Consider the following 27,218-nt stretch of genomic DNA (forward strand, 5'->3'; position numbering starts at 1 on the left):
TAATAAAAAATCCACTAAATCTTGTGGTCAAATTTATACTAAATTTCTAAATTATTTAGAATAATTTCTAAATATTTATTTCTAAATTATTTATTTCCTTCAGTTTGCCTATTCAATCACATGTTCTGAGAAGCATTTTGACATTTAATTTGTGAAAATTCAGGAACTTAAATATACCCCAAAACTTAACATGCCATATAAAATATCTTATTAAAGTTCCTTTTAATGATTTTTGGGAAATTATTATTCTAATATTTAGAATTTGGGAAATATTATTCTAATATTTAGAAAATACTTTCTTTCAATGTTCTTTGAAAATATTGTAGCTTGTTGTACTCATTTTCTCAAAATGCCAAAGAAAATAGTCCTATGGTCAGTTAGACTTTATATAGATAGGGGCTAGTATGAAAGCAGAAGATCCCTTAGCTTTTATTGTGTAAAATAATAGTAATTTATAATTTATATATTTAATATATATAATTTATATATATAATTTTTATATATTTATAAAATATATACTTTATAATATTTATAAAAATAATAGTAATAGTAATTAGGTGTAACTGCTGTGATTATTAGTGGTTAGGAAGTCTGAGTTTCACTGAGAATCAGGGAGTGTGGTATGGAGGGGCACAGACCCATACTGGTTCCTGTCAACCTGCCTCACTCCAACCTGCCTTACTTCCCCCTTGTCCATATCTCTGCCCCAGCAGCTCTCCTCATCAAGGACCTCAAACACTGGGCCTGTCTTCTATACACTTGCTCCAGTTGTCTCCTTTCAATTTCATTTTCACCAGTTTTCTTCCTTTGTTGTGATTTCGGACAAAACACTGTGTTCCCTCATGTCTGAGGCCACTTCCACGCTGTGTGCTCGATTTCACTTTTTTCCACTGCCCATCATTCTCCTCTCTGACTTGGATTTTCCTCCTCCCTGTAACACTCATCACTGTCACTCAGCATCTCCAGGCTTTGCCCAGAGTGACAGGATCCTCTCTTCACAGGCCTGGATTCCTCTTTTCTTCTCTTACTGCGAAGTTCTTTGCAGTGTAGTTGACTGTAGCTTCATCTAACAACCAACCCTGGGCAACTCAGCTGACAATGGCAAAGGTTTCTTTCTTTTAAACAGTTTTCCTTTAAAATTGTATATAAGATCACTTTACTGCTTCATCTCCTCGTTTCTTCCTTCTATTTGTCCTCTCTCCTTTCCTACTTGGCAAGATTTGGCCTTACATTCAGGGATCTTTTTGTGGTCTTTGTCCAAGTTCAGCCTAGGGATGACCCCCTAGGCTGAGCTGTGCCTTCTCTCACTGCACTCCTTCAGCGTGATGGCCCATTTCTCTCTGTCAACCTGGACGACTTTGCCAGTTTGCTGACCTTTGTAGTGCCCTATACAACCCGTACTTCATCCCCTTTTCAGAGGGGCATGAATCCAATGCCGTACTTCAGTCTCAGCTCTTTGGAAAGAGGGGAATATGTGATCTTCCTGTGAACGTGGGAAGGTGCATTAAAATGTCACTCACGGTTCTTGCTCTTGTCAGAAGTCACAAAAGGATTGAGCTTCATTTTGGCTGCTGGTGCTTGGGCAATGGCCGTACAAGGGAAGAGCAAGGTTTATTGCTTGTTCCCATTATCATCTGGTGTTGGTCTGCTGCAATTCGGGGACTCAGATTGGAGGAAGAGACCCTGTCTGGGGCATGCTGCCTTCATGGACAACAGAACCGTGGAATGTTTCTAAGATTCTACTCAGCGTGAAACATATCACGTGTACTTGAATAACGTTGCCAAAGCATGACAACAAATGAGTAAGAAGTATCATCCTCTCACAGAGTGGGGCAGTGACCATTTGGAGCAATAATAAAATCTACCACAGCTACTAACTTCTGAACTCTACATGCTGGTGTTGGTTTCCCTTCACTAAGCCAGGAAACGTGTGCTTTCGAAGGATGCGGCCTCTATGTAGCAAACACAGTGATTTCCTCACCATATTCACATGCTGGCAGCATTAGATTTTCTGATGTTAAAAGTCTATTACTGGGATAAACTCTACCCAGTCATACTTTAAAAAAAAAAACAAAACGGTTTAAATATCTCCTAAACCATAAGAACCTATTAAATCTATATGTGCGGGGCCCCTGGATGGCTCAGTAGATTAAGTGTTTGCCTTCACCTCAGGTTATGACCTCAGGGTCCTGGGATTGAGTCTTGTGTTGGGCTCCCTGCTCAGCGGGGAGCCTGCTTCTCCCTCTGCCTGCCGCTGCTCATGCTCTCTCTCAAATAAATAAATAAAATCTTAAAAAAAAATTAGTACTCAAGCAAACAGCCATGTACACATCATTATTTCCTAATGAAGTAGAGCTCTGCTGCATAGCCTGAGCCCCCATTTCCTGCCCCATCACATCTCCTGCTTTCTCCACAGAACAACCATCCTACTGACTTCTGTGTTAACTGAGTCCTGTTTTTCTTTGAAACTCTATCATTTATAGGCATGAAACTTCAGACATAAGCTCAAATCTAACATTGTAATAAATAATATTTACAGGAGAAATAAGGTGAATGGAACCTTTGGGTCAGAGTTTGAATTTGGTTCCTTGACAGTTTTAAGAGCCTCTTCTGGAGAAGTCAGAGAGGGCAAGTCATGAGGGTTTTCTAGGAAAATGGGGGCTCACCAGGGTCAGGGCATCTAGTCAGGTCTTGGTGAGGACCAGTGTGGCCATGGGACACCAGGTAGAAATATGGTCAGGGGAATGGGTTTCCATAGCTCCTCACAGAGAGAACAGTGACTTCTCCAGCCTGTGGTCAGGATGAGTGCCGCAGACAGGCACAAGAGCCAGCTTCCACCGAGCACCCCCGAAGTTAGCAACACAGCATGGTGTCAGCTGGCATCCTGGCTTCGAAAGACCTTAACGTGTCTGTCTTTCTGAATCACAAGGTTTTAGCCTGATTTGGCCTTTTGTTTTGTTTCCAAACTTCTATTCTGTTTGGGGAATGAGAGAACAACTACACTAATGCTCTAATATTCTTATCTTTTTCTCTCCTATTTTCTACTTCTTAGCCCTTTTGTTCTACTTGCTGGAGATTTCTTCAGTTTTATCTTCCACACATTCTACTGAGTTTTTTCTTCTGGTGCCTTTTTTAAATTCTAAAAACTTCTTTTGTGTTCACCGAATATTACTTTTCAAAAGCATCTGGCTCTGTAGAATTTTGATTCTTGGGTATTTGTAGAGACTTCTTTGTGGGCTAATATATGTTCAGTGTTTGTAAAGAAAATGAGCCTCTCAGTGTTGGGAGTAGAGTTCTACAAATGCCCAATAGATAAGAAATGTTAATTATGTCATTCCTGTTTTCACATGCTTAGCATTCTAATTTATCTGCTTTCTCAGTTCCTGAGTTCTAGAGATAATTCATTCTCTGTAATCATAGATCTGTCCATTTCTCCTTGTAATTATGTCAAATTCTGCTTTGTAAATATTGAGACTACCTGGCTGTATGATCTTAGCTTTAGGATTCCTCTATCTTACTGATGAGGTGATTCTTTATGATTAAAAAAATGATCCTCTTTATCACATTCCTTTGGCCTTAAAATCTCCGTTGTGTCATGGTACTAATTTTCTTTAGATTAGCATTTAATATGCAGTCTTTAAAAACATATATATTATATATATATTCTTTTACTTTCAGCCTTTTAATGTCTTTGAATTTAAGCTTCAGCCTTTAAATGTATTTAGGTAGCATGTAATTTACACATTAAATTCACTCATTTTATGACTATCATCCTCAAAACATCCTCCAAATACTCTTAAAAGAGGGAAAAGACAAAGAGATATGGCTTGCTGGTGACCCAGCCCCTGTTCCCCTAGGAATGTGCAGAACATAGTCTCTGTCTTCTGTGTTGTGTGTCTCTAGGGGATGGTCCTTGGAACCAAATGACAAGGTGTAGTACATCCCACAGCCCAACAAGTCGCCAGTGTGCCCTGTTGCTTTGTTTCCTCTTGTTCCAGGACTAGCAGAGCTTTTATACTTCTTTACAGAATCCATGCGACTTCTTAGATTTTGCTCTGAGGTTTTCCATCACATATCCAGATTTTGTCCTCACACAGTATTGTTGGTTACCTGTTCTATACAGCAGCCTGTTAAAATGGGGATGGTCCTATAAATAATATTTATGAATATAAAAAGATAGGCTTTCAAATAAGAAACTACTTAACCATTATGGTAATTAATTTAAAAAACAAAACAAAGTTGGTTTCTATTTTTTATTTGTTTTGTGTAATCAAGCTTCTTCAGGAATGAACAAGGCTGGGCTTCTCCTATATCTAGTCAAGGCCCCGCCCCACCCCTCAGACCCCCTCAAGAGCTCTATGGAATCGCTGGTGTCTGATTGGTAGGGTCTCCTGCCCCTCAAATTTGACATGGTGAAGCCCACTTCTCCATTCAGGTACCTTGTATCTCATAAAGCAAGACCTTTTCCTCAATAAAAATTTCAAAATCTAGGCTCAAAACCTAGGCTTCCTTCTATCTGCATCCCACATCAGTTAATTGCTGAATCTTCCAGATAGAGTATCCAATAAAAATATAATGCAAGTCACATATGCAACTTTAATTTTCTACTAACTACTCTAAAAAATGTAAAAAGAAACCTGAGAAAGTAATTTTATTAACATACTTTGTTTCATCAAGTATAGTCAACATACTGTCATTTCAACATGTAATCAGTGTGAGTTTTAATGAGTATCGAACAATATTTTTTTCATACTACGTCTTTGAAATTCAGTAAACATTTTATATTTATGGCACATCTCATTCAAATGAGCCCCCTTTCCAATGCCCCCCAGCCAACAGGGTAAGCGGCTGCTGTCTCAGACTGCACAGCTCTAGCATGGGGACATGGGCTCATGTATCTGACAGTCCTTTTCCTTTCTCAGTGCTATATCCCCAGGTCAGGGGCTTGCTACCTCAATCTTTACAGGGCTGTTGCAGTCATCTATGGGCTTAATGTTCTGCCTTTAATTCGACAAATAGCTCAATTTAGCTTTTATTGATTATGACAAGCACTGTGCTAGGTGCTGAGGTTACCAAGATGAGTAAAGCCAAATCCTTAGTCTCAGAAAGATTGCAGTTTAGCCCGGGAGCCAGAAATATCTACAACTAACCATGACACATTGAGGTGAGTACACTCATGGTGGTATAAATAAAGCACAATGAGAACGCAGAGAAAGGAAATGCTAGCTTTGAGGAGATTGAAGAGCGCTTTGGAGAGAAGATGACATTTGAAATGGGCTTTGAAAGATGAGTAGGAAGTTAGCAGATGGAATCGGGGAGCAGAGGGTCAAAGGAAGAAAAGGTAAACAAGAGCAAGCAAAGTCCATCTCAGTATTGACAGATTCTACGTAACGAAGTTAAACGAAGCTTGAGAGAAGAGCTCCCAACATGCTCCCTGCTGCTTAAGACCTTCACTGGCTCCTTTCCTAAAGAAAGCAGGTATATATTTGCCTGGTTCTTTTAAAATGCAGGTTTTATTATTATTCAGGTATGTTGAGACCTATAGATCAAGAGATGATTACCACTGAAAAAACAGTTTGTCACTTACAATTCCCGGGAGGGACATGCCCTGTATATTGGTCAGGGTTCTATCCAGAATGTTTGACCACATGTGGGCATTGTGGCCCAGCTACCACGAAAGATAAAATTATCCATCGCACATGTCACACGGGGCCACCTCAAGGCACCAGAGTTGGTCAGGAGACTGGAGAAGTGGGAGGGAAACGTGGGCAAGAGCTTTCGTTGTGGTTTCTGAGAGAAGGAACAGGAAAGACAAGGTAAGCAGGTTCAGGATTGAATAGTATGATAATTTTGGCAGGTGTTGGAGTGTGGAGGCTCTCTCGGAGGTGTCTGCTGCTTGATCCAGGGTGCTTAGGGCAAGGGAACATTGGCCCAGAGTTTAAAAGCCAGATAGCAGAGGTAGGGGAGGGTGGATAAGCTTTTGATGGGTTAGTTTGTCCATGAAAGGCACTCTCCCAGGCAAGTCATTTACCATCTCTAGGAATTAGTTAGTCTGGGAGGCGTAGTTTCCCTCGGGGTCAGTAAGGCCCCAGATGTCAAAACTTCAGAATACAAAGACATGGTTAGATATGGGCATTCAAGACTTTCAGATTTTGAGTCCTTTCCAGTGAAAGACCCTCGATCCGCACCCAAGAAGCAGACACCAAGCCTCCACTGGATGCAAGTTGCAAGAGGTTTATTGGTTACACAGGCGCCTGCGGACGCATCAGCCTTTGTGGGCTGAGCGCGCCGGGCTAGGTTGGGGAGCAGATTATATAGGGCAGGGTTGGGGTGGCGGGAAGCCAGCTTACAGAAGCAGATGCTTGGTTACAGGAATCTGATTGGTAAATTTAAATCAAGCATTGTCAGGCACTGGGTTTAAGGCAAGGACACAACGGTTTGTTCTGGTGGGAGGTGGTGGCGGGAAGCGATCCTACAGAAGCAGATATGCATGGTTACAGGAGTCTAATTGATTAATTTGATTCAGGCATGATTGGGCATTGGGGTCAGGGCGTTCTGGTGGTTCCTTGGGTCAGCACTCTGGAAAGTCCCAGTTACATTTTACTTTTTATTTGTCTTTTTTTTTGACAGACCGGGTGATCACAGACATCCTGCTTGTGCAGGATATATGTTGTCATTCGACTATGGGAACAATCAAGCCTTCAGCAAGGGGAGAGGTGGTGCTGTGGGGACATCAGGTTACTTAAACAAGCCTTTAGCAAGGGGAGAGGGGGTCTTTCACCAGCTTTCCACTCCCATCCAAGGCAAACTCAACTACTCCCTGGACCCTCAGCTGGTTGGTCCACCACTTCCACACCTCTGATCTGTGAATTTTTTTATTTCTACTTTCGGCAGGCTATTCACTCATTTTTAAATCGTCTATATATTTTTTCCTATTCAATTACCTTTGTTGGCTTTTAATACAATAAAAAGTTTATATGCCGTGTTGACAGCAATGGTTCTACCTTCTATTTAGTGAACTTTCAGCATGTGCTGGGAGTTTTGCTCCATGCGTTGCATACATTTCCTCCTTTAATACACACGATAAACTCCAGAAAGAGATAAAATAATGTCTCCATATTAAAGATGAGGAAACTGAGGCAAGTAAGGTTAACTGGCTGGCCAAGGTCACATAACTAGTTAGTGACAGACTAAATACACACGCATTTGTAATCCTAGAGCCTGCATTTGTAATCCTCAAACCCAAATTATATGGAATTTATCTATAAAAAACTTGTTTCTCTCAAATCCCCGGAGATATTAATCACAATCAGTCAGGTGTTTCCTCAATGCCAGATGCTCTCTCTCTGTGAATTGCCTGTGGGCACCCGAGATAGAAGGATGTGTTCGAATCCACTTTTCCCAGCCTCTGTCAGAGGCTTTATGTTCTGTAGTGATTTCTGTATGTTGTAATAGGATCCCTTCTCTTCCTTTCTTCAGAAGGATTTTCTTACTTATGCCCTTCACTCTGTTCTTCTTAGTATCAATATTCATGTACTTTTATTATTTGTTACTTCTACTCCCAGATTATGAAGCTTGTTGAGGGCAGACATTTGATTTTACTTATATTTAATCAAGTGTTTATTAGTACTGTGTTCACAAACAGATATTATTTTATTATCCATACAAAAAATTAAACTCTTAATTATACTATTTATGTAAATATTTGGAAATAAATTTTGCCTTCCAGACATAGATCCTTTTTCTTCAACAACCAATAGAGCCTACAAATGTTAGTTTTGCTAGAGAGATTGCACATTTCTTTTGTTTGACTTTACTTTAAAACATTTTTTAAAAATTTCCATTTTAGTCAATGTATTATTGGTATTTTTTACTTGTTTTCCTCACTAGTAGACTGAGATTTGAGAATGAAAAAGGAAAGCATCAGCATGATTTTAATATAAGGTAATTCAACATATCTCATATAGGTTTGATTTATTTCAGGCACTTTCCTTTCAATAATGTTTTTGCTTAAAATTAACATTGCAGTTTAGTAACTACATTAGTAGAAAGGACTTGAAAAATGGTTTAAATGTCAATTCAGCAGTTAAAATATCTTAGCAGCTGGCATTGCAGAATTAAACAATAGAAGGGAGAAAGAACCAAAGATGCTTCTGGAGGTCTGTAGCCCTTGGAGTTTAAGGGCAGACCTCGTAAGCTTTTCAGATCTTAACAAAAGCAAAATGCAGCTGGATAATTTCTACCTCTTAGCTGACTTACTGAATTCATTCTTCTTCGGGAGATGAGGAAGGGAAGGCTCCTGGGTCCACTCATCATCCTCAAAACCTGGAGTTCCAGTACCTCCAGGAGGATGGAGGCATTTGGGGACATGCCAGAATAAGCATGAGACACGGGTTACAGGGTGGTCAGAAAAATGGGCAAGAGGAGAGTGAAAAGAGGAAGCATAGGAAAAGCAAAGGAAGGAGGAGGAGTGAACAAGGAAAAACCAGCATGAAAAAGAAGAGAAAGAGAGGAACCAAGTGACTAGAGTGAGCAGTTTCTGTTACAACCAGCTGCTTCCCGAAGCCTCAGGATACGAACGCTGGAGCGCTCTTCCTCTGGCTTATTTCGGAATTTGCTCCCCCTGCGGCCTGAATCAGAGTCAGCACGGGGTCTGCCTGCTGTTCCTTATACAGGCTTTTCATCAATCTTTGTCAGAGGTGTTGTTTAACAGGGCACTGTGAATCAGTTTTCATGTTGTGGTACCTATAGAGTTCCTATAAATGCGGAAAGCTTCTGATGTAGGGCGGGGTCAACTTACTGCAGCTTCTGTCTCAGCAAAGGACAGACTGTGGAATCCCTAATTGTTCCACGTCTGTGTCCAGTCGGATCAATTTTACTAGGCCCTTGCTAGGTGTCAGCACTGGCGAGACACCGGGGGCATAAAGATCAGTGAGACACTGCTCTCATCTACCGAGAGGGAGAGGAATACAAGGCAACGGTTTCAAGGCCATGTGACTTAGAGAGTTCTATGGGTTGGGAGATTAAAAACACCTGGGAAGTGTTTGCGGCACTCCAATTAGTGCAGCTGCTGGACCTTTAAATGTATCAAAAGAAATTGCAAATAGTTGACAGATAGGAGGTGTTGAAAATATAAGATATTTTTCGTTAATTAAGGAAGGTTGAACCTTATCCCATGGATATTGGGGATTGTTGGAAGACCTTAAACAGGAGAGTCACATGATCTATTTAGTGATATAGTTCACTCTGCGGAGATATGAGGCTAGAAGTGGGGAGACGAGTTAGTAGAGTGACTATACATCCCAGCTTTCCTAAAACAGTTCAAATTCGTGGGCTTTTGTTTTTTTCTCCTAGCATAATTATTAATAATATCTTTTTCACTATGTCTCCCAGTTTGGATGATTAAATTCCATGGCCGCCCTATTAACTAGAGATTTATTGCAGAGGTCTAGGTAAGACTCCGTGGCGCCCGGAGTTCATCAGGGCTTGGCTAAGTGGATGAAGAGGAATTACCGCCTAGCGCTATCAGTAAGAATAAGCCCTTTGACACCCTTTTGGTCTCTTTAATCCACCTCTCCTCCCCAACTCAGGCCTTAGCACAGATTAAAAAAAAAAAAAAAATCCGAGTGACAATTTAGTGTATTAATCGAATGGTAGGTATTGCAAATACGTAATCGCTGGCCAGTTAACCACCCAATGAGCTTGCTATTTGTTTGTCAGCTCAGATTGTGCTTGCCTGAGATATCTGAAAAGAAATGAGAAGGAAAGTCGTAAGGAAGTGGTGCAGAAAGGAAGGAAGATAAGCTTTAGTCGTGCGTGGGCATGAGCCCCTGCTCCGGTTCCTGAAATGGAATTTTCATGGGAGGTTTTGATATTTTGCTTGAGGATGGCAGAAAGGGCCGTGAAAGCTTGCTAAAGTTTCATCAGTCTGGGTCCTTTATAACCTTGGAATATGGTAAGTATAGAGGCAATTTAGTCTACTGAAAGAAACAATTGTTCATTTCCTAGTGCATGTATTTAATCATGAGCTGTCACTCAGGCCTCCTGTTAGAATCCAGAAAAGGTTACATAGTGGCAATAATTGGGGAATATTTTTAAAAAGAAGGAAGTAACTAGACCCAAGAGAAAAGAGATGTTGCTGTCAGGTACATGCTTTAGAAGAAAAAAAAAATGATTAAGAGTAAATGAAAAGGTGAAGGGCTGTCATTTCCTTTATTTTCCTTTTAACCATTTCAGCTTCTCCTTTCTCATTTTGTACATCTGAGGCAGGCCTTGCCTCCACCCTCGTCTCACTCTGGCCTTGCATTTAGATAGAGCTTATCTCCCAGAAGTTCACAGAGCTACCTCCGCATTCATGCCACTTTGGAAAGTATTGCTTAACAAAAAGGAGGTGCTCTTATTTAATCCGTCCTATCATTAAATGTTCTGTGGGAGCCGGATTTGCCATAGGCCGGTGATGGTGGACTGGGCCCCAGAAATGCGTGTTACGGCTGCATAGCCACCCAAGCAAGAGCAAACTCGACGTGGCTTTGCAACTTGGAGCAGGCCTGCCATCATCCCTTCGCTTTCAACTGTGACTCAGGGAGATGTCTCTGCAAAGAATTATCCAGTTTGTTGATTTACCTTTATAGCTACTGATGTCCTTGAATTATTTTTGTTGATTACCTCTCTATTTGGGAGCTCTGTTTGCCATAGGCAAGACAGTTTACTTAAATTTTAAAGATTGGACGTCCTTCCCCATTTACACTTTATAGACTGTCATTTGCAGAATTTCATTTAATCAGATTTACTTCCTCTGGTTTTTGCTTCAGAGAAATGGAATTGAATGAGAAAAAAAAATCCTCCGAAGTGGAAGAGGATGGGTTTGAAGATGGAAATATTTTAGTAGTTCCTTCAGAAATTTCTGTTGCAGCTTTGTTATTTGGAAAAAAATGCATGTTTCCGAGGCATCCATAATTCAGTGAAATCAAACGCAAATAATTGCTTTGAATTCACTGAAAGTTGGTCTCTTCACATTTTTCATTTAGTTGAAAATTGATTTTTAGAAAAGTGAAGTAGATTAAATGTATTGCCCGGCCTCTGTATAATTGTCAAGCTGACAGTATTCTTACTAGGCTCTCTTGAAAGTCTCTCAACCAGCATCCTTTTCTTCCTTTTCCTGCTTCTTTCCTCATCTTCCTCCTGGAGGTTAAACACTTTGCTCATGCACTCTTGTGAAAATACTTCAGAATATAAATGAGGATACCAGGCAGAAGACATTTCTTTTCATCTCTGGCGTATCAATTTATTGTTTATTTTATAAATAAATGTGTGGACACCATAGAATGGGGTTTTGTTGTTGCTGTTGTTGGGTTTACTGCTCGATATGAGAAATAATATTAATAATGCTGATTTTTCACTGAATGAATGCTTCTTGTAAAGATGAATAGTCCCAGGCATATAACACAGGTCTCTAATCCTCAGAGTGACCCTAGAAGGAATCGAACCTGTGTCATCCCTGTCTCAGATAGAGGAAGTTTGGGAAGGATACATTGTTATTGCTGAAGTGTGAAGATAAAGCACTCAATTGCAAAAACAGTTGCTAAATCACAAAATCAATTCAAATTAGAACAAAATTATGTCACCAATATTTAATTAATTTGATTTGAATTTTTATCTGAGAAAAAGCTGAAAGAACCAAGAGCAGTTTCCTCTTAGTGTCACTGGTATTTTTGTTGTATGTAAAGTGCACGCACAGACACAGACACACACACAGACACACACACAGACACACACACACACACACACACAAACACAAGTAGAATAAAAAGTGACAAATTTTGTCCAGATTGCTGGCATTTATACTAAAAATACAAAGCCAAAATGCATATAAATTGTTAGATTTCTTTGGTAACTGGCTTGACTTGTTGTACACTGGGAAAATTGACATTTTATCAAGGTTTTATTGCTAGAGAAGAGCCTTTTCTACTCCTCCTATTATTACCATATCATTTCTCTCTGATTAGAAAGTAATTAATAAGCGCTCTTCTTTTGTTGATTCTAGGATTCAAGAAAGATTCATAAAACACCACCACATAGTAATGCAGCTATTACAATGATCTATTTGGGGAAAACTGTGCACCTGTCTCATGATCAACCAGACTTCCGGGATGAAATAAAAGTTTATCAACAGCATTGTGGTGGGGAAAACCTTTGTGTCTACAAAGGCAAACTACTAGAAAAAGGTACACATAAAATATGAATTTTTTAATTTGCTTTAAGTTGATGCTATAGATAAACTATTGTTGATCTCCTACCAAAATGACTTCAATCACTCTATGAAATTATGCATATCCAGGGACTTATAAACCAGCTGCCTCAAAGTAAATCTAGATTTACTGCTCCATGATTGAAACTGAAGCAGCAATTACTCTTGCAGATTGTGGAAGAAGGAATTTGGAGTGATTTAACCTGGTAACAGATTAATTTGGGGATAGAGATATATGATCATTAAAATGTTGCACGAATAAACTGTCCCCCAAATTACAAGTTAACTATTTGCCCTGCCATAGTGAATTATATCATACATTATTCTACAGGAAAAATACCAGATTGGCAATTTGTTCTTTAGAAAAATGTTGAGATAAAATCACAAATCCAATAAACTTCAGGGTGAATCACACCTAAATAACTTGGTGCAGAATTTGACTAGATGGATTTTAGTACATTTCTGCCTTCGTTTGATCATAAATCCATGTTTCTTAGCAGAAGATAATTTTTATATCCAATATAGGGCTTCACTTATTGTACTGAAGTGGTTTTCATCAGTATTTAGTTGTGTGGAATAGCGGTGGAAAGGACAAGTTGTTACAGGATTATATTTGTTATTTCCTTGCTTAAGAAACTCTGTTTAGAATGTAATTACATTTTTACTAAGTAAAAGAAATATTTATATTTGGGCAATCTTGATACAAGTTTAGGGAGTCTTAGGAGTTGGGGGCAAGAATGCAAATTGTTACTTTTGGCTTTTCTGATTTCTTTCATCAATCAAAAACAGTGACGGTTAATTCTAAAAATTTCAAGTTTTTAAAAAGAAACTGGACAGATTTAGGGATTAAATATTTAAAATTTTCCAATATAAGAAAGAGTAAACATTTGAATGTTAGTTTTAACTTTATGAAGATTTATAAAACTTATTTATAAAAAATAATGCTTAATAATGCCAGAAACTATTTTTCCCCATTTTATGTACGTGGCTGAAATGTAATTTACCCTGCCATTTTGTCATAGCATTTGAGAGTTCATTTCTGCTGTATTGTAAATGAGGAAAATGAGAGAATTCCAGGGGTACGATGGCTTCCTAAGTTCAGATGCAAAGCTTGGGGTCTGGTCAGAGCAGGTCCTAGATGGCTGAGTAGGTGCAGGACTCTTGCTCAATTAGCTATTCTTAGTGGCAAAGGGTTTCTTACATTTTCCTAATATGAGAGTTATGAAACCCCTAATGATAGTGCCATAGACACACTTAATTTTTGAAAGTGTAACTTTCAGGAATTAATTTAGAAGAATTGCTGAAATTAGCTATAGTCTACAATCAGAATGAACATAATGAAACTTTTCCTGGGTCTGGGATCATGCTTTCTTCAAGACAATGCATATATGTCTATCTGCCTGCTGGAGAACATGGTCCATACAAATGAAACAAGAACAAGGCTTAGCTAGCTGAATGGTTTTCAGAGAGACCACATGTACTCTGCGGTAAAGTGCAAAACCAAAGAAAGAGCAAGGCAGAGTGTTCCTTGACTGTGTTGTTTTGCATACCTGTTGATCCTGGGACTGACTTCTGTTGTGTCACTGGACAGACTTCAGTTAACAGGATGGAATGGGGAGTTAAATAATTGAATCCTCTTCACATAATAATTTTGTCTCAGCTTGCCCTTTCATTGCCAGGAAAGTAATTGTTGAAAATTGAAAAGTTTCAAAGTTGTGGCTCAGAGTTGACTTGTGGTTCAGCAATCTTAGCAATTTAGCTGGTCTGAAAAGAATCTGCCCGTTTTACAAATCAAAGCTGTGCACGATTCAGTGAAATGTGAATAGGTTTTTAGAAGATTTCTGTTTAAAAAAAAAAAGGCGTTTAACGTTCTGCTTGGAGCAGTAAACTAATTAAAAGTATGGCATTTGTTAATTTGTCTTGCTTTTGGATGAGAAATAACAATAAAATTAATTATTTAGGAATGTGGCAAGTGCATCTTTTATTCCCGTAGTAATTCACTGATGTCCTACAGTCTGATTGTAGCCATCAAGCCACATATTGATGGTTTATTATGTACACCTAGGAAGTCACTGAGTATTTCTACTACTTGTAGAGAGTATAGTTCTCTGTGGGCATTTTTACTTACCATGTTCATTCTTTCAAACGAGGCAAACCTTGGCCTCCTGGGTTCATGCGGATACAAAGAGCAACATGAATTTTCTTTTCCCTGACCTTCGTAAAATCCCTTCCTTCTCTGCCCCATTTTCCTGTATTTTCATAACCTGATCCTTTGCACGGATTTGCGCATTCCTCATTACTCCCTCACAAACCAACTGCTTCACTCTTTTCCCCACCCACCGAGTGTTATCTTGTCTTTTGGAGAGCTATTTCTTTGTCTGCAGTAGGACAAAGGATTTTAAATTCAAGATAGGATTTTAAATTCAAATTTTATCCATCTCTTAAGATTCACATTGAGGCTATGAAACTTTCTCAGCTGACTTCTGCTGTGGTTCATCCCTCTCTCCATGGCTGGGGCACTCAGTCTCCCCTGAAACCCCAAGCATTTCATTACCCCGTGACTTACAGTAACTGTTTTTTGTTGATCTTTTGCTTGTTATATATATTGAGTTTTTAGTTTTTATAAAAATAGCTTTAGTATTTAGTAGTATAGTTTTTATTTTTTTATTATTTTTTAATTTTTTTTAGATTTTATTTATTTATTTGACAGAGAGAGAGATCACAAATAGGCAAAGAGGCAGGCAGAGGGAGAGGGGGAATCAGGCTCCCCGCTGAGCAGAGAGCCCAATGAGGGGCTAGATCCCAGGACTCTGGGATCATGACCTGAGCCAAAGGCAGAGGCTTTAACCCACTGAGCCACCCAGGTGCCCCTAGTTTTGAGTTTTTAAAAATAGCTCATTGACCTATAACTTATATTCCACAGTTCACCCATTGTGAGTGTACAATGCACTGATCTTTAAGCATCTTAGAGGGTTGTGTAGCCACTAGCACAAACCAGTTTTAGAATCTCTCTCACTTCAGAAAGTTCCCTTGTGCCCCCTGGCAGAAGAACCCTTTTTTTTTTTTTGTAGCTAGCCTCAGGCAGCCACTGCTCTGCTTCCAGTCTCTACAGATACATCTTTTCTGGACATTTCGCATAAATGAAATCATACAATAGACAGCATTCGTGTCTTGCTTCCTTCCTGTAGCCTGATGTTTCAGAGAGCCATCTAGTCCCAGCATTCATCAATGGTTGCTCTCTTCGTACAGCACCGAATGTATTCTACTCGCAACATGCACGTTTGGTCTGTTTCTAATTTGGGACCATTGTAAGTCATGCTGTGATAAATATACAGATACAAGGTTTTGTGTAGACATCTGGTCATTTCTCTTGAGCAGGTGCCTGTGAGTGGATTCGATAGCTTTTTTCTCCCCCTGAATATGGGCCACACTTTTCTGCTTCTTACATACATGTCTTTTGATTTTGTTGTTGTTGTTGAAAACTCGACGTTTTCGATCATGTATTACAGCAACTGTGGAGTCTAGATTCTGACGTGTCCCTCTGGTAGGTTAGTTGGTTATTGTTCTCCCTCTTTTGGTTGTTGTCTGTTTAGTAACTTCTCTGAAATCCTTGAAATCCATGCCCTCCCCACTCCTTGGTAGACAGCCAGTAAAATATCTCTGCTCAGGTTTTATCTCTTTTTATTTTTTAGGCAGGCCTCCTCAGGTCGTCTCTGTGTTTTCATAGGTTATCAATCATCCAGTGATTTGTCAGAGGTCGTGTTCAAACACTTTGACCCAGTACCAAGTCAGAAGACTTTGAATGAAGGACAGCCGCCACCTTGTATCCTGGATCTGTGTGTGGGGGTTTTCATTTCCTGGGGCTAATGTAATAAATACCCAGAACAGGTGGCTTCAAACAACAGTAATTTAATTCTCTCAAGGCTCTGGAGGCCAGGCATCTAAAATCAGGTATCATTAGAAGGGCCATCCTCTATCTAATCGCGCTAGGAGAGAATCTTCCCTTGCCTCATCCAACTTCTGGTGATTCCCAGCAACCCCTGGCATTCCCTGGCTTGCAGCCCATTGTTCCCACCTCTGTGTCCTCTGTCCTCACATGTCATTCTTCCCTGTGTGTCTCTGTGTGTCCTGTCCTCTTCCTGTAAGGACATCAGTCACTGAATTTGTTTGACAAAATGATTTCATCTTGATCCTTCACTAGTTGTATCTGCAAAGACCCTATTTCTGGATAAGGTCACATTCTGAGGTTCTGGGTGGTCATGGATTTTTAGAGAGCAATATTTAACCCAATGCAACAGGTTCAGGAGTTCATCCAAAGTTCAGACAGTTTTCAAGTCCGCTTTAACTTTTATTTTCCACCAGGCTTTCTTGTGTTTTCTTTGTTTGTGGGTGCAAGCTCCTGGTAGGCGAGCGATGTGTGAATAAGTTGGGCCTACTCCAATCCATGCCACTTCCCATCAGCTGGGGAATGTGTGGAGAGCTTATCTGTGTGTCTGTAATTGCCTTATGGCCTGTATCTCCCTGTTAAGTTTCTGGCTAGTCCACTGGCCTGCTGCTTGCCCTAATTACAAGGACAGTCTCAGCTAGCAGGATCTCTGACCTTCCACATTAGCTTGCCTCCAAGATTGTTCCTTGTTACTGGTAGTGCCCCTGGCCAAGGCTTTTTTGTTTTCTGCTCCAGATGAAGTCAGGCCCCACTGACAGGGAAGCTGCTGGTTATTTATGGCCTGCCCTTCCCTTTTAGAATGCCGCTGGCTGGTGAAATGCTGGCCGGGGAGGGGGATGGGAGTAGCCCCAGGCAAGAATGTCTCAGATTCCCTCTGTTCTTATCAAAAGTTCAGGAATTTTTGATGAATAACTGCTATTCGGTTTGTTTTAAGTCTTTGGTCCATTTTTAGAGACAAAATTTAAGGGGAGAGGATGTGGAGACCTCACTCCAGGAATCTGTCATATTATTTTTGTCTCTCCTACTAAATTATAACTTCTTGAGTCAGGACACCATATTTGATCTTTTTTTCAGTATTTTAGTTCCTCTTTAGTGCCTAAAACAGTGCAAGCGACTGCCAGTCAAAAATGAATAATCGCATTTTACAAATAACGTAGAATGTCTTCGAACACTGTACAGTATATAATCCGTAGGGCTGCTCAGCGAAGTGGATAGACTGGATTGCTGCCTCCACCCAACTCCTCCACCCACTCCCATGGCCATCCTCATTTTATAGATGAGAATTCTGAAATGCAACAGTTCAATGACTTACCAAGGGACACTCAACTTACAAGTGAAGAACTAGGACACGGACTCAAATCTTCTGACTTCTGGTCTATATATGCTTTTCATTAATCCATGCAAACACCATTAAGTCAGGGTTGGAAAGTGTCACTTAATTTTAAAATGTAAAATTTAAAAAGAAATAACAAGGGAAGAAAAGCAGAGGGTGTCAATTCTTGTTCAGTAAGTTTGAAAAAAAGAGAAAGAAACGAAATAACAGGGGAGGCACTCTCTACCCACATGACTACGTGATGAAAGTGAGAAGTCTACCTCCTGGGCCCATCCTTAGCATTTCCTTAGCTGCACACCCTTCCTGGGCTGGGACCTCAGGTACTTTGCAGGTGTGATACTGCAGCAGAATAGATCATAGGAGATGAATGTCCCTTTCAAGTTTCTGGAAACAAAGCAGTCAAACTTGCTTTCTAGTCAACACTTAGGAGCCCATATATCATTAAAACAAGAGGATTTTTGTAGGTGTTGTATCTTAGTTTCCCCAGATGCTAACTTTTCAAAATTCTCTTCCCTTGCGTGTTTAATTGTATATCATAACACTAACATATAAATGATGGAATTAGCTTTCCAGTAATTCTATTCTTCAGTACAAGTTGCAACTGATTTAGACAGTTTTGGGGGGGCAGAGTGTGGTATGAACATAGCATTTGTAGATGACTGTGAAACAGGTTAAAATAATAATTCATTAATTAGTTCTTGGGGGTTTTCTATGCCATTGTCCTGCGACCTGGGGGAACAAAGATGAGTCAGACTAGTTCCAGCTCTCATGGATTTCACAAACACACAGGACAGTAGACATCTACATCCGGCTTATCACATTGGGGTCCCTGGACCAGAAGATCAAGCATCACTTGGCAACTTAATAGAAATGCAAATTCTTGGGCTCTAGTGAATCAGAAACTCTGGGGGGAAGCCCAGCAGACTGTTACAATAAGCCTCTCAGGGTATTCTGATGCACACTAAAGTTTGAGAAGCCCTGGTATAGCCATATTTTTCAACAATTATAATAACAGCAACAAGAAAGGTATACGGAGCAGAGAGATGAAGTGATCAACTCCATCACTAGTGCAAGTGGAAAAGTCCAGGGAGAACTGTTTTGTAGGAAGAGACATTAGAAGAGTCATGAAAAGGTGGTTTCTGAGTTGCTCTGTAGCATAGGGTTTTCTTAGACCTAGAATTTGGGATCTCTAGGGTGAGATCTTTCCAAAGTGCATTATAAAGACTTGGGATGATAAAAGTTATTAACTACAAGCAGTGGTTCTTAACTTATTGATAGGACTTTTGGGTGGGTGGGGGAATGAGGAGACCCAAATCCAGGCAGAACTGAGAATGGATTTGAGATGAAATAATTCTACATCATCCATATATGTATCAGGCTGGTTCAAGTCATAGTTAAATACACACATTTATTTAAATGCATTACTGAGCTCACAGTAGCCTTTTGCCTTATACATTATCAGTAGCTAAATAGCAAGATGGAATCTAGAGAGATATTTGGACTCCAACACTGTCCTCTTACCATATGATCTTGGATAAATTATTGAGTTCCCTTGAACTTCAATTTCTATATATAGAAAGTAGTGATAATAATATTCTCACATCATGTGTTTGTTGAGAAATAATACACCCAAAATAATCAGGCATAACATCTGGCCATAATAAGAGCTCATATAATGTTATTATTTTATTAAAAATCAGAGTTTTATAATGCCTTGGGGTATTTATTGTAAATAAAAGTAACAGCATGTGTTTTTATGACTTAAAATTGTCCTCAAATTAAAAAGGTGATCTAGAGCATAATATTGTACTTATCTAATAGAAAAATGTCATTTTGAACATATTAGTCCGATGTTAGTTGCTTTCACTGATGTATTTACTTTTTTAATTCCAGAGACCTTTCAGTTTATTTCCAAAAGGCACCATGGTTTCCCCTTCAGTCTCACCTTTTTCCTGAATGGGATGCAGGTGAACAGGTTAAGCTCCTGCTGTGAATATAAGCATCGAAAAGGTTCCAGACTTGGAGGCAAACGAGGCTACTTTGGGTTTGTGTGCGTGGAGAGATCATCTCCTTGCTACAAGTATGGAAACAAATGTCCTTTGGTAGAGGGCAAGTTTTGCTGTTTTTTTCTTTTTATGCTTCTACTGATGCATTTCTCAGCACAGTTTGTTAACAAAGATATCAGTGTAGATGAGCCTAAAATATCTAAGTTAAAGGTTGCTTATTATAACCGGGTGTGTTGTGTTTGAAATTATTAGATAGAAGTTAGATTTCCAGATATATTCTATAAAGGGGATAAAAGCTGTTGGTGTTCCAAATTCTGTTTCTCTCGCTTTCCCTTTCCTCACACTGCTTTAAGTTCTGTTTCTGAAGTGAAGGAGAGAGGGCATTTTATTCTCATTCTTCTTACGAACTGGTTTGGGAGTCCAAAGCACGTGCCAAGCGTCTGTCTTACATGGTTGGGTAATGACAGGTCGTGTTTGCATCGTGGTGTGCCCAGTTCTTGTTCTCATGCCCCTAGTTTTAATCTCAGGCATAACGAAATGCATGGTAAAGGGTCAATTTTGACTGTTGCTTGTCAACTTTCATACTGGACATTCTGTTTGAAATGAGGACACCTGCTTGTAGGAGTGTTTTCTTTCTTTCTTTCTTTCTTTTTTTTTTTCTAAAAGTAGTCATGGAGAATTGAGTTTTCTGGCCAAGCCAGAAAACAGGAGTGAAACAACCAAAGTTCTGCCCATGAGGAGCCCATTCTACTGGGGGAAATTCAAATAACAAGTAAAGGAGTTAACAAGATGGGTGTGTTGAGATCAACTGCAAGTTCTCTGCTGATTGTTTCTATATTTTCTGTCAAACAAGAATTTGTCAGCCGAGGTTAAGGCTTAAGGAAGAAGGCACTGGAGGTTTTAGTGGGTAGAAAACATGAGAAAGAGTCATCCAGCCAGTGGGACAGTGAATAGTAGAGCCCAGGTGTACAGAGGGCCCACCTGAGGCTGTTTTCCTGTTCCAACTCAAATATGCTTTCTCCATACTACGGGCAAGTCATTTAACAAATTTGTGTTTGACTCCCAGGAAAGCTAATGAGCTATATACAGTCATCCGTGCACAAACACATTGTACTCTTTGAGAGTTGCTGTATAAATCCAAGCTGTAAGAGTTTGGTTATAAACACTTTCTATGAAGGTTTTATCGTCAGTACTAAAATCTGATTGATGACATCTACTTTCCTATTTAACACTTATTAGTCTAGGTACAATTTTTTATTTGATTTCATTTTATTCCCTCTGGCTTCTTTGACCTTTTCAAATAATAAAAACAAAATGGTTGTGATATTAAAGAATAAGGATTGTTAGGTCTGTTATCTTTTAAAAAATATTTTATTTATATAATACAAATATAAATATTTATAAAATATAATATAATTCACTTATAATATTATATAACCTCTTTGGGGCGGTGACATCCACCATAATACTTCTAATTATTTTAAGGGGTGTACATGAATGCCTCTAATTTGTTAAAAATGAAATTAATTTTGATTGGTTTAAAAAATACTGGCTCCGGAACTTTGGTTATGAGGAGGGAATTCTTTAAAACAACAGTAGGGAGTTCTAGTTCTCAAAATGATTAGGCATTACCTGTTTAAGGTCTTCAGAAAACAAGGCAGGCTCAGCAGTGGTCATGTCCAAGTGGGGAGGTTCCATGCTTATACCCCTCCCTCAGTCGAGGTAGTTGTTTTCAGCTGCTAGAGTGAGGCACAGGAGGAAGAATTGCCTAGCCAAGTGGAATGCAGGCTGCACTGAGCTTCGGTAATCAGAATCAACACCTCCAATTACACTCAGAAGTCAAATAGGTAGTCAGTGACGAGGAAAGCCCAGATGTTGTTCACTTTGTTCGTCCAATTCCCCTGAGCAGATGGGCAATAAAAAGTCTGTGCATGCGGGAGGGAGGCATCAAAGCCTCCATGTAGTCACAACATAAACTAAAAGTAACAGCAGATCAGATGCTCCAAATCCATAGATTTGGTGTTGCCATTGATAAGGGAAGAACAGCTTGAACAGAAGGCAATGCTAGTCATCATATTGTGAAGATTCATGACACCTTGATTCCACAGAAAGCAGTGTGCTAAGTACATCATCATTACAGGCAAGAAACATTTATCATGCTTAATATGGGGGAGGTAAGTGTATTCTTATTATCTCATTTTTTACAGCCTGATAGTTACTTTGAGTGCAAATCCTTTTAGCTTTATTTTATGGGGAGATATTGAAAAGATAAGTGATATAACTAAGTTCTCATAAGCTGGGAGAATTGATTCCTATGCTGCTTCTAGACTGGGGATGGCTGATATTCAGTGACATCTTTAGCTCAAGAAGTTACCATTGGATCTGATTCACGCGGAGGCGGTTTTCATATTTTACATATTATTTCTGTTCTTCCTGGATGGACACATCTTGACTACATTTGGATACGTTTTCACCTGTGCACTCTATTGATTCTGTTTTCCAGTAAGTCCTGTAGGGAAGGAGACCCAGGTGGTTCTAGAGGAGGAGGCTGGGGGAGGTTGACAATTGCCAGGCAGCTTTCTCAGGTCCCAGATCACCTCTAGGCCTTGGTGCAAACTTCTCCAGATTGTGCTCGTTTCTGGTGGAGTGTGAACACTTTCCCTGGTGGGAAGCCCTGCAGTATAACATCTGTCTTGTGGGGCCGTCCTTCTGGAAGGGCTACACCTGTAATCTAACAATATCTTTGTACCTCATTGTGAGGGGATGGAATCTAGCAATCCTGACCCAGGGTCCAGCGCCATCCCTAACCTGCTCAGTGAGCTTGGGCAAGTCATGGAGGCCTGCCAGCCTCAGTTTCCTCATTTGTCAATTGTGGTGATAGTTCTTAATGTATCATCCTGGGTAGAGTAATGAATCCTGAAAGATAATGGATATACAGTACCCAGCAAAGACCTTGGCACAGAGGGAATGCTCAATAACCTTACTATGATCATAATCATATTTTCATTAACGTCTGTAGTGTTATCATCATTGGAGTTTTTATTTCAATATTAACTTGAGAGATAAGGAAAAAAGCTACCGAAGGATTTATTCATGTTACTTTGTTATAACTGATCTTTAAAGTATTTTTTAATGTCTTAATGCATTCAGATCACCTGCTTGTTTCACCAGATTTGACTTGGAATGACTTCATGACCTCTACAAATTGTTGCCATCTCCAAAGAATAAAAGCTTATTGCCAGGAAAAGTCACCAAAAGATTGTTGTACAGGCTTCAAAAGGCCATTCTAAAAACAGTGATGACAGTTCTATTAAAATAAGCATGCAAGCTCTACGAGGTGTTTACTTAAAGGACACAACAACATTTGAGTGTATATGTTTCTTAAAAAATCAATCATATTTATTTAGAGTCCACCTTGTATATAAGTCTTTTGTTGTTGTGTTGTTGGAATAACAAATTATCTGAGACTGAATGGCACCTTTCTTCTGATTATTTTTATCTCAGCTTCCCTGTTTATATACCTGAACGTTCTTTTATCACATAATTCTCATTTAAGAACTTGAATGATACGCTTATTGGACTCTGTAATAAGGCTAAACACATGCTTTAAAGGCACAAGTTTTAGTTTGAGACAACTGTTCTTAATTGTTAAGATGTTTTCTTTTTTATTACTGTGGGTAAAGTTGTTAATAGTTGTGTTCATTTACAAAACTTTGGTATGAATGAGAAAATAGCTTATTCTAATGAACTATGTGTATTATAATAAAATATGTCTTATAATATTCTTACTGGAATAAGAAAGAAGTGATTTAAAAAGCTTAGAGGTTCCATTGTGTTATATATAAAAGTTAATAAGTACCTTATGTGTATCTATTTTTTTCATAGGTGCATTATTGCAATGGGCCTTGACAAAAATCCAACTTCACCAAAACCCAGGAAAGAGAAGAGTATTGAGAAAAGAGAAGAACTGAAGAAGGGTGAGGGGAAACTGAGGAAGGGCAGAGGGCACATGATACCAAGAAGGAGTGAGATGGAGGGGAACAAAGCCACTTCAGTCATTTTTTCAGCTCAAGAAGAAAAAACAGGGATTGTGGAAGTGAGGACAGCTGTGGAAGAAATGGAACTTAAAGAAAAACCAGGACAAGAAGCTTGGGAGGATGCCCAGGAAAATATATTTAAATACGGTAATGGATTCTACAGAGTTCTTTTGTTGTTGTTATTGTTGTTTTGCTTCAGTCTTTAAAACGCCCTTGTGGAAATGTGCAACAAAACCCACCATTACAGTGTTCAGGCAGCTCTGTTACACGGAGGTATCCCTGACCACATTCCCTCTCTGGTTTGCATGGAGTCTGTGTCACCCACCTCAGAGGAGGGCAGGCCTCATTCGGGAGAGGGGAAGGTGTTTGCAGGCGCAGGAGGGGAATTTCTGTCTGCATGAGCCAGAAGCTCTATTCACTTCTGCACAGAGAGACTTGGTTGACCAAAGAGAATTTTACTTTTTTTTTTTTTTCTTTAGTATTTGAATATACTTGCTTTGGTGAAATTGATGCTTGGGATTCGGTAGGCACAATATGCTTATATAGTAATAGGAATATGCCATAAGTAAAAACAGTTGACATAGGCTCAGGGTCCTAGAGCAGATCTGTCTGCCTTCCTTGTTATTCTCTCTTGTTCTCCTCTTCTTCCTCCCCTCCCTCCCTCCCTACATTCCTTCTTCTCTCTCTTTCTCTCTCTCCCTCTCTCCCTCCCTCCCTCTCTCTCTCTCTCTCTCTCTCTCTCACACACACACACACACACACACACACACACACACACACTCTCATATGTAGAGTAGTGATAATAACAATAATGAAAGTGCCGGGCACTGAGCACTGGGCCAGAGTTTTCCACACGCTTTTTTTGTCTTGTTTTGTCTTCTTTTGTTAGAGAGAGAGGGTGTGTGGGGGGTTGTGGGCAGGAGAGGGCAGAGGGAGAGAGAGAGAATCCTAAGCAGGCTCTATGCCCAGTACAGAGCCCCACACTGGGCTCAGTCTTATGACCCTGAGATCATGAATTGAATCGCAATCAAGAGTCTGATGCTTAACTCACTGAGCCACCCAGGCTCCCCCACACACACACTACTTAATTTTATCCTTACCTTTCATTGGGGTACATATTATCCCTCCATTTTGTGGGCTAGGAAACTGAAGCTCAGACAGAGAAACAGAAAGCAGCAGAACTACGATTTACACTGTAGGAGAGGAAAGCTTTTTCTTGGACGCATTTAGGTTCTTTGGCTGGGTCCTTGTGAATGAGACTGACAAAAGAGATTGAAACAGGAGAAACAGACAGAACTGTCTTAGCATGTGCTTCAGACATACACCCAGGAGCACTCAGTGCTGAGGAACTCAAGGGGGTGGTTAGACCTTGGGCTTATGTAATAGCATCTTAGCAAAAGAACAATAAGCTTTTAGAAGTGACAAGACAAAGATAAAGCACTGAGTTTCTGGGGCAGCAAATTATGGGAAAGCAATATATGGCAAAATTAATGCTAGATAAAGGCTGTTTTCAGTGAGGTTTTTAATGCTGATTCCTCGGGGGCTTTTTTCTGGACTGATAAGGGTGTAGAGTTGTCTCCTTTGATTAACTTCTGTCCTTCCTGGATAAAAGGGAGAAGGGAGACACCTTCACAAGTTCATGTCCTGCTTTTAGGCAAATAGGCAGAGGGCAGAGAGCTCTTCTTGAACCTGCTATTTCTCAGTTGCCTTCAGCTCAATATAACTCTGATGCCAAAGTGGCATATTCTGGGCCCACATACTCTGCCACACTCCAATATGCAGGCTTGTCTAATTCCCACACCCAGACTTCCCACACTGTACAACCTCCTATTCTGCACAAGCTGTCCTCAATGTTACCTGGTTGTGGTAACCAGAGTCAGAAAGGGAGAGCCACCGGTGTGTCCCACTTACAGCAAGGAGACAGCGCTGGGATTAGAGGAGCATTAGCCGTGGGCTGGGATGACCTGTGGAAGAACCGGCATTGGGAAAGGGGCAGATCCTAGGTTCCTCCTTCTCATGTCATCTTCCTGGTGCCCAAGGGTTTCAGAAACTCGAGAGAAGACTTACAAAGCTATTATAGCACTGGACTTTGTTTATTACTGAAAGAATGTGATCATCTTAAAAAAGATTTCCCTTGTAACACTGACCCAGTTTATCTCTCTCTGTGATCCGTTCTAGTCTTTATTATCTTAGACTGAGGATTTAAAACTATCTATGGCAATAGCAGTAGCACAGAGATGAACAAATCAGACATGTTTTTATGTGTTTTAACTTTCAAGATGTGTAGGTTTATTAAAGCCATGCTCAGGAGAGGATTAATATTCTTCTTCTTTTTTTTTTTCCTTAAACCAACATGGCCAGTGTTATGCCTATGCTATAGCTTTCCCCGAGATCTTTCTTCTGGGTTGGCTAGTTAATGAATTTTAAAAAGGAAAGAAGGAGGAGGAGGAGTGTGAGGGGGAGGAGGAGAAACAGAGGCAACCAGGCTTCAGCTCTCTGAAGGAGAGGCATCCACTGATGGGAAAGGGCAGCCAGAAACTTGAGTGGAGGTCAGTGAGAAAGGGTTGCAGCTGGATTGATGTTGACCTCACATCAACTCCCTTCCTCATTAGTGGGGATGGTAAACAACAAGCTAATTAAATTCCTTGGAAGAAGGAAGATGAGATAGGAGAAACAGAAGAAATTATGAAAAGGGATCCAGAAAGCATGCCGCCAGCTCACCCGTATGGAGAAGATACCACAAAGGAGGTGGCTCTGAGCTCTTGTGCTGATCACATGCTCTTGGTGAATGGAGGGGTGATACGTGCGATGACCGCGGTGGGTAGAGCAAACAAGGGCAGCCTGGAATTTCGTACTTTGAGAGAAAGCACAGAAGCTCCTGCAAAAGAGGATGTGCGGACTGTTCTTCTGGTTCACTACATGTTACTTCAATTTTATGCTCTGCTTCAATAATATAAGTGTAATTGTGTCTTAATTGTGGACACTTGTACTTCTCCAGTTTTAATCAGGGGCCTCCATTACATTTTTAAAAAGACTTAATTTATTTGAGAGAGAAGGAGAGCACCCAAGTTGGGGGGAGAAGGAGAAGCAGGCTCTCCACCGAGCAGGGAGCCTGACATGGGGCTTGACCCCAGGACCCCAAGATCATGACCTGAGCCAAAGGCAGATGCTTCTCTGATGAAGCCAACAGTGCACCCTTGTTACAGGGCTTCTTGCTTTAATAGTCACCACTGCTTTGTGAGGCAGGCACTACCATGTCACGAATGAAGAAACGGAACCTTGAAGATGTGCAGATTGTGTAAGGTCACACACTTAGCAAGTGTTTTCACGTGGACTTGGGCACATGTCGGCCTGCCTCTAAAACCCTCATACGTCACCACTATGTGACACTGTTGATGGAATTATAGCAGGTCACTCATGTTTTTTTGGCCCCTGCTTATCCTGTGACCAGCAGCAAGTATCTGTAAAGTAACAGATGCATGTGTTTCTCTGTAGTGACTGGGTGTGCCCGTGCACACGTGTGTTCTGTGGCTAACCTAAACTCCTCCTTTCGTGAAGTCTTCCATGATCTCCAAATGATTTTCTGCCCTTTTTTTTTTTATTCCATTCCAACCATTTGACACTATTTCACATAATTAGTCAGGAGTCC

At 40.1% G+C, this 27,218-nt stretch overlaps 1 protein-coding gene and 1 pseudogene across 2 annotated transcripts in view; one reads left to right on the forward strand and one right to left on the reverse strand.

The window, feature by feature from the left end:
• Positions 1 to 27,218, forward strand: part of ERICH3 (glutamate rich 3) — a 97,500-nt gene that overhangs the window by 40,158 nt on the left and 30,124 nt on the right. For both annotated transcript variants that reach the window (XM_032302005.1, XM_032302006.1), the window contains 3 exons: positions 12,044 to 12,224; positions 19,420 to 19,606; positions 23,418 to 23,716. In XM_032302005.1, coding sequence (XP_032157896.1) covers positions 12,044 to 12,224; positions 19,420 to 19,606; positions 23,418 to 23,716 — 667 coding nt within the window. The remainder of the gene's footprint in view (positions 1 to 12,043; positions 12,225 to 19,419; positions 19,607 to 23,417; positions 23,717 to 27,218) is intronic.
• Positions 1,157 to 1,563, reverse strand: LOC116567125 (annotated as a pseudogene).

Source organism: Mustela erminea, chromosome 10 (genome assembly GCF_009829155.1).
Source record: "Mustela erminea isolate mMusErm1 chromosome 10, mMusErm1.Pri, whole genome shotgun sequence".
NCBI lineage: Eukaryota > Metazoa > Chordata > Mammalia > Carnivora > Mustelidae > Mustela > Mustela erminea.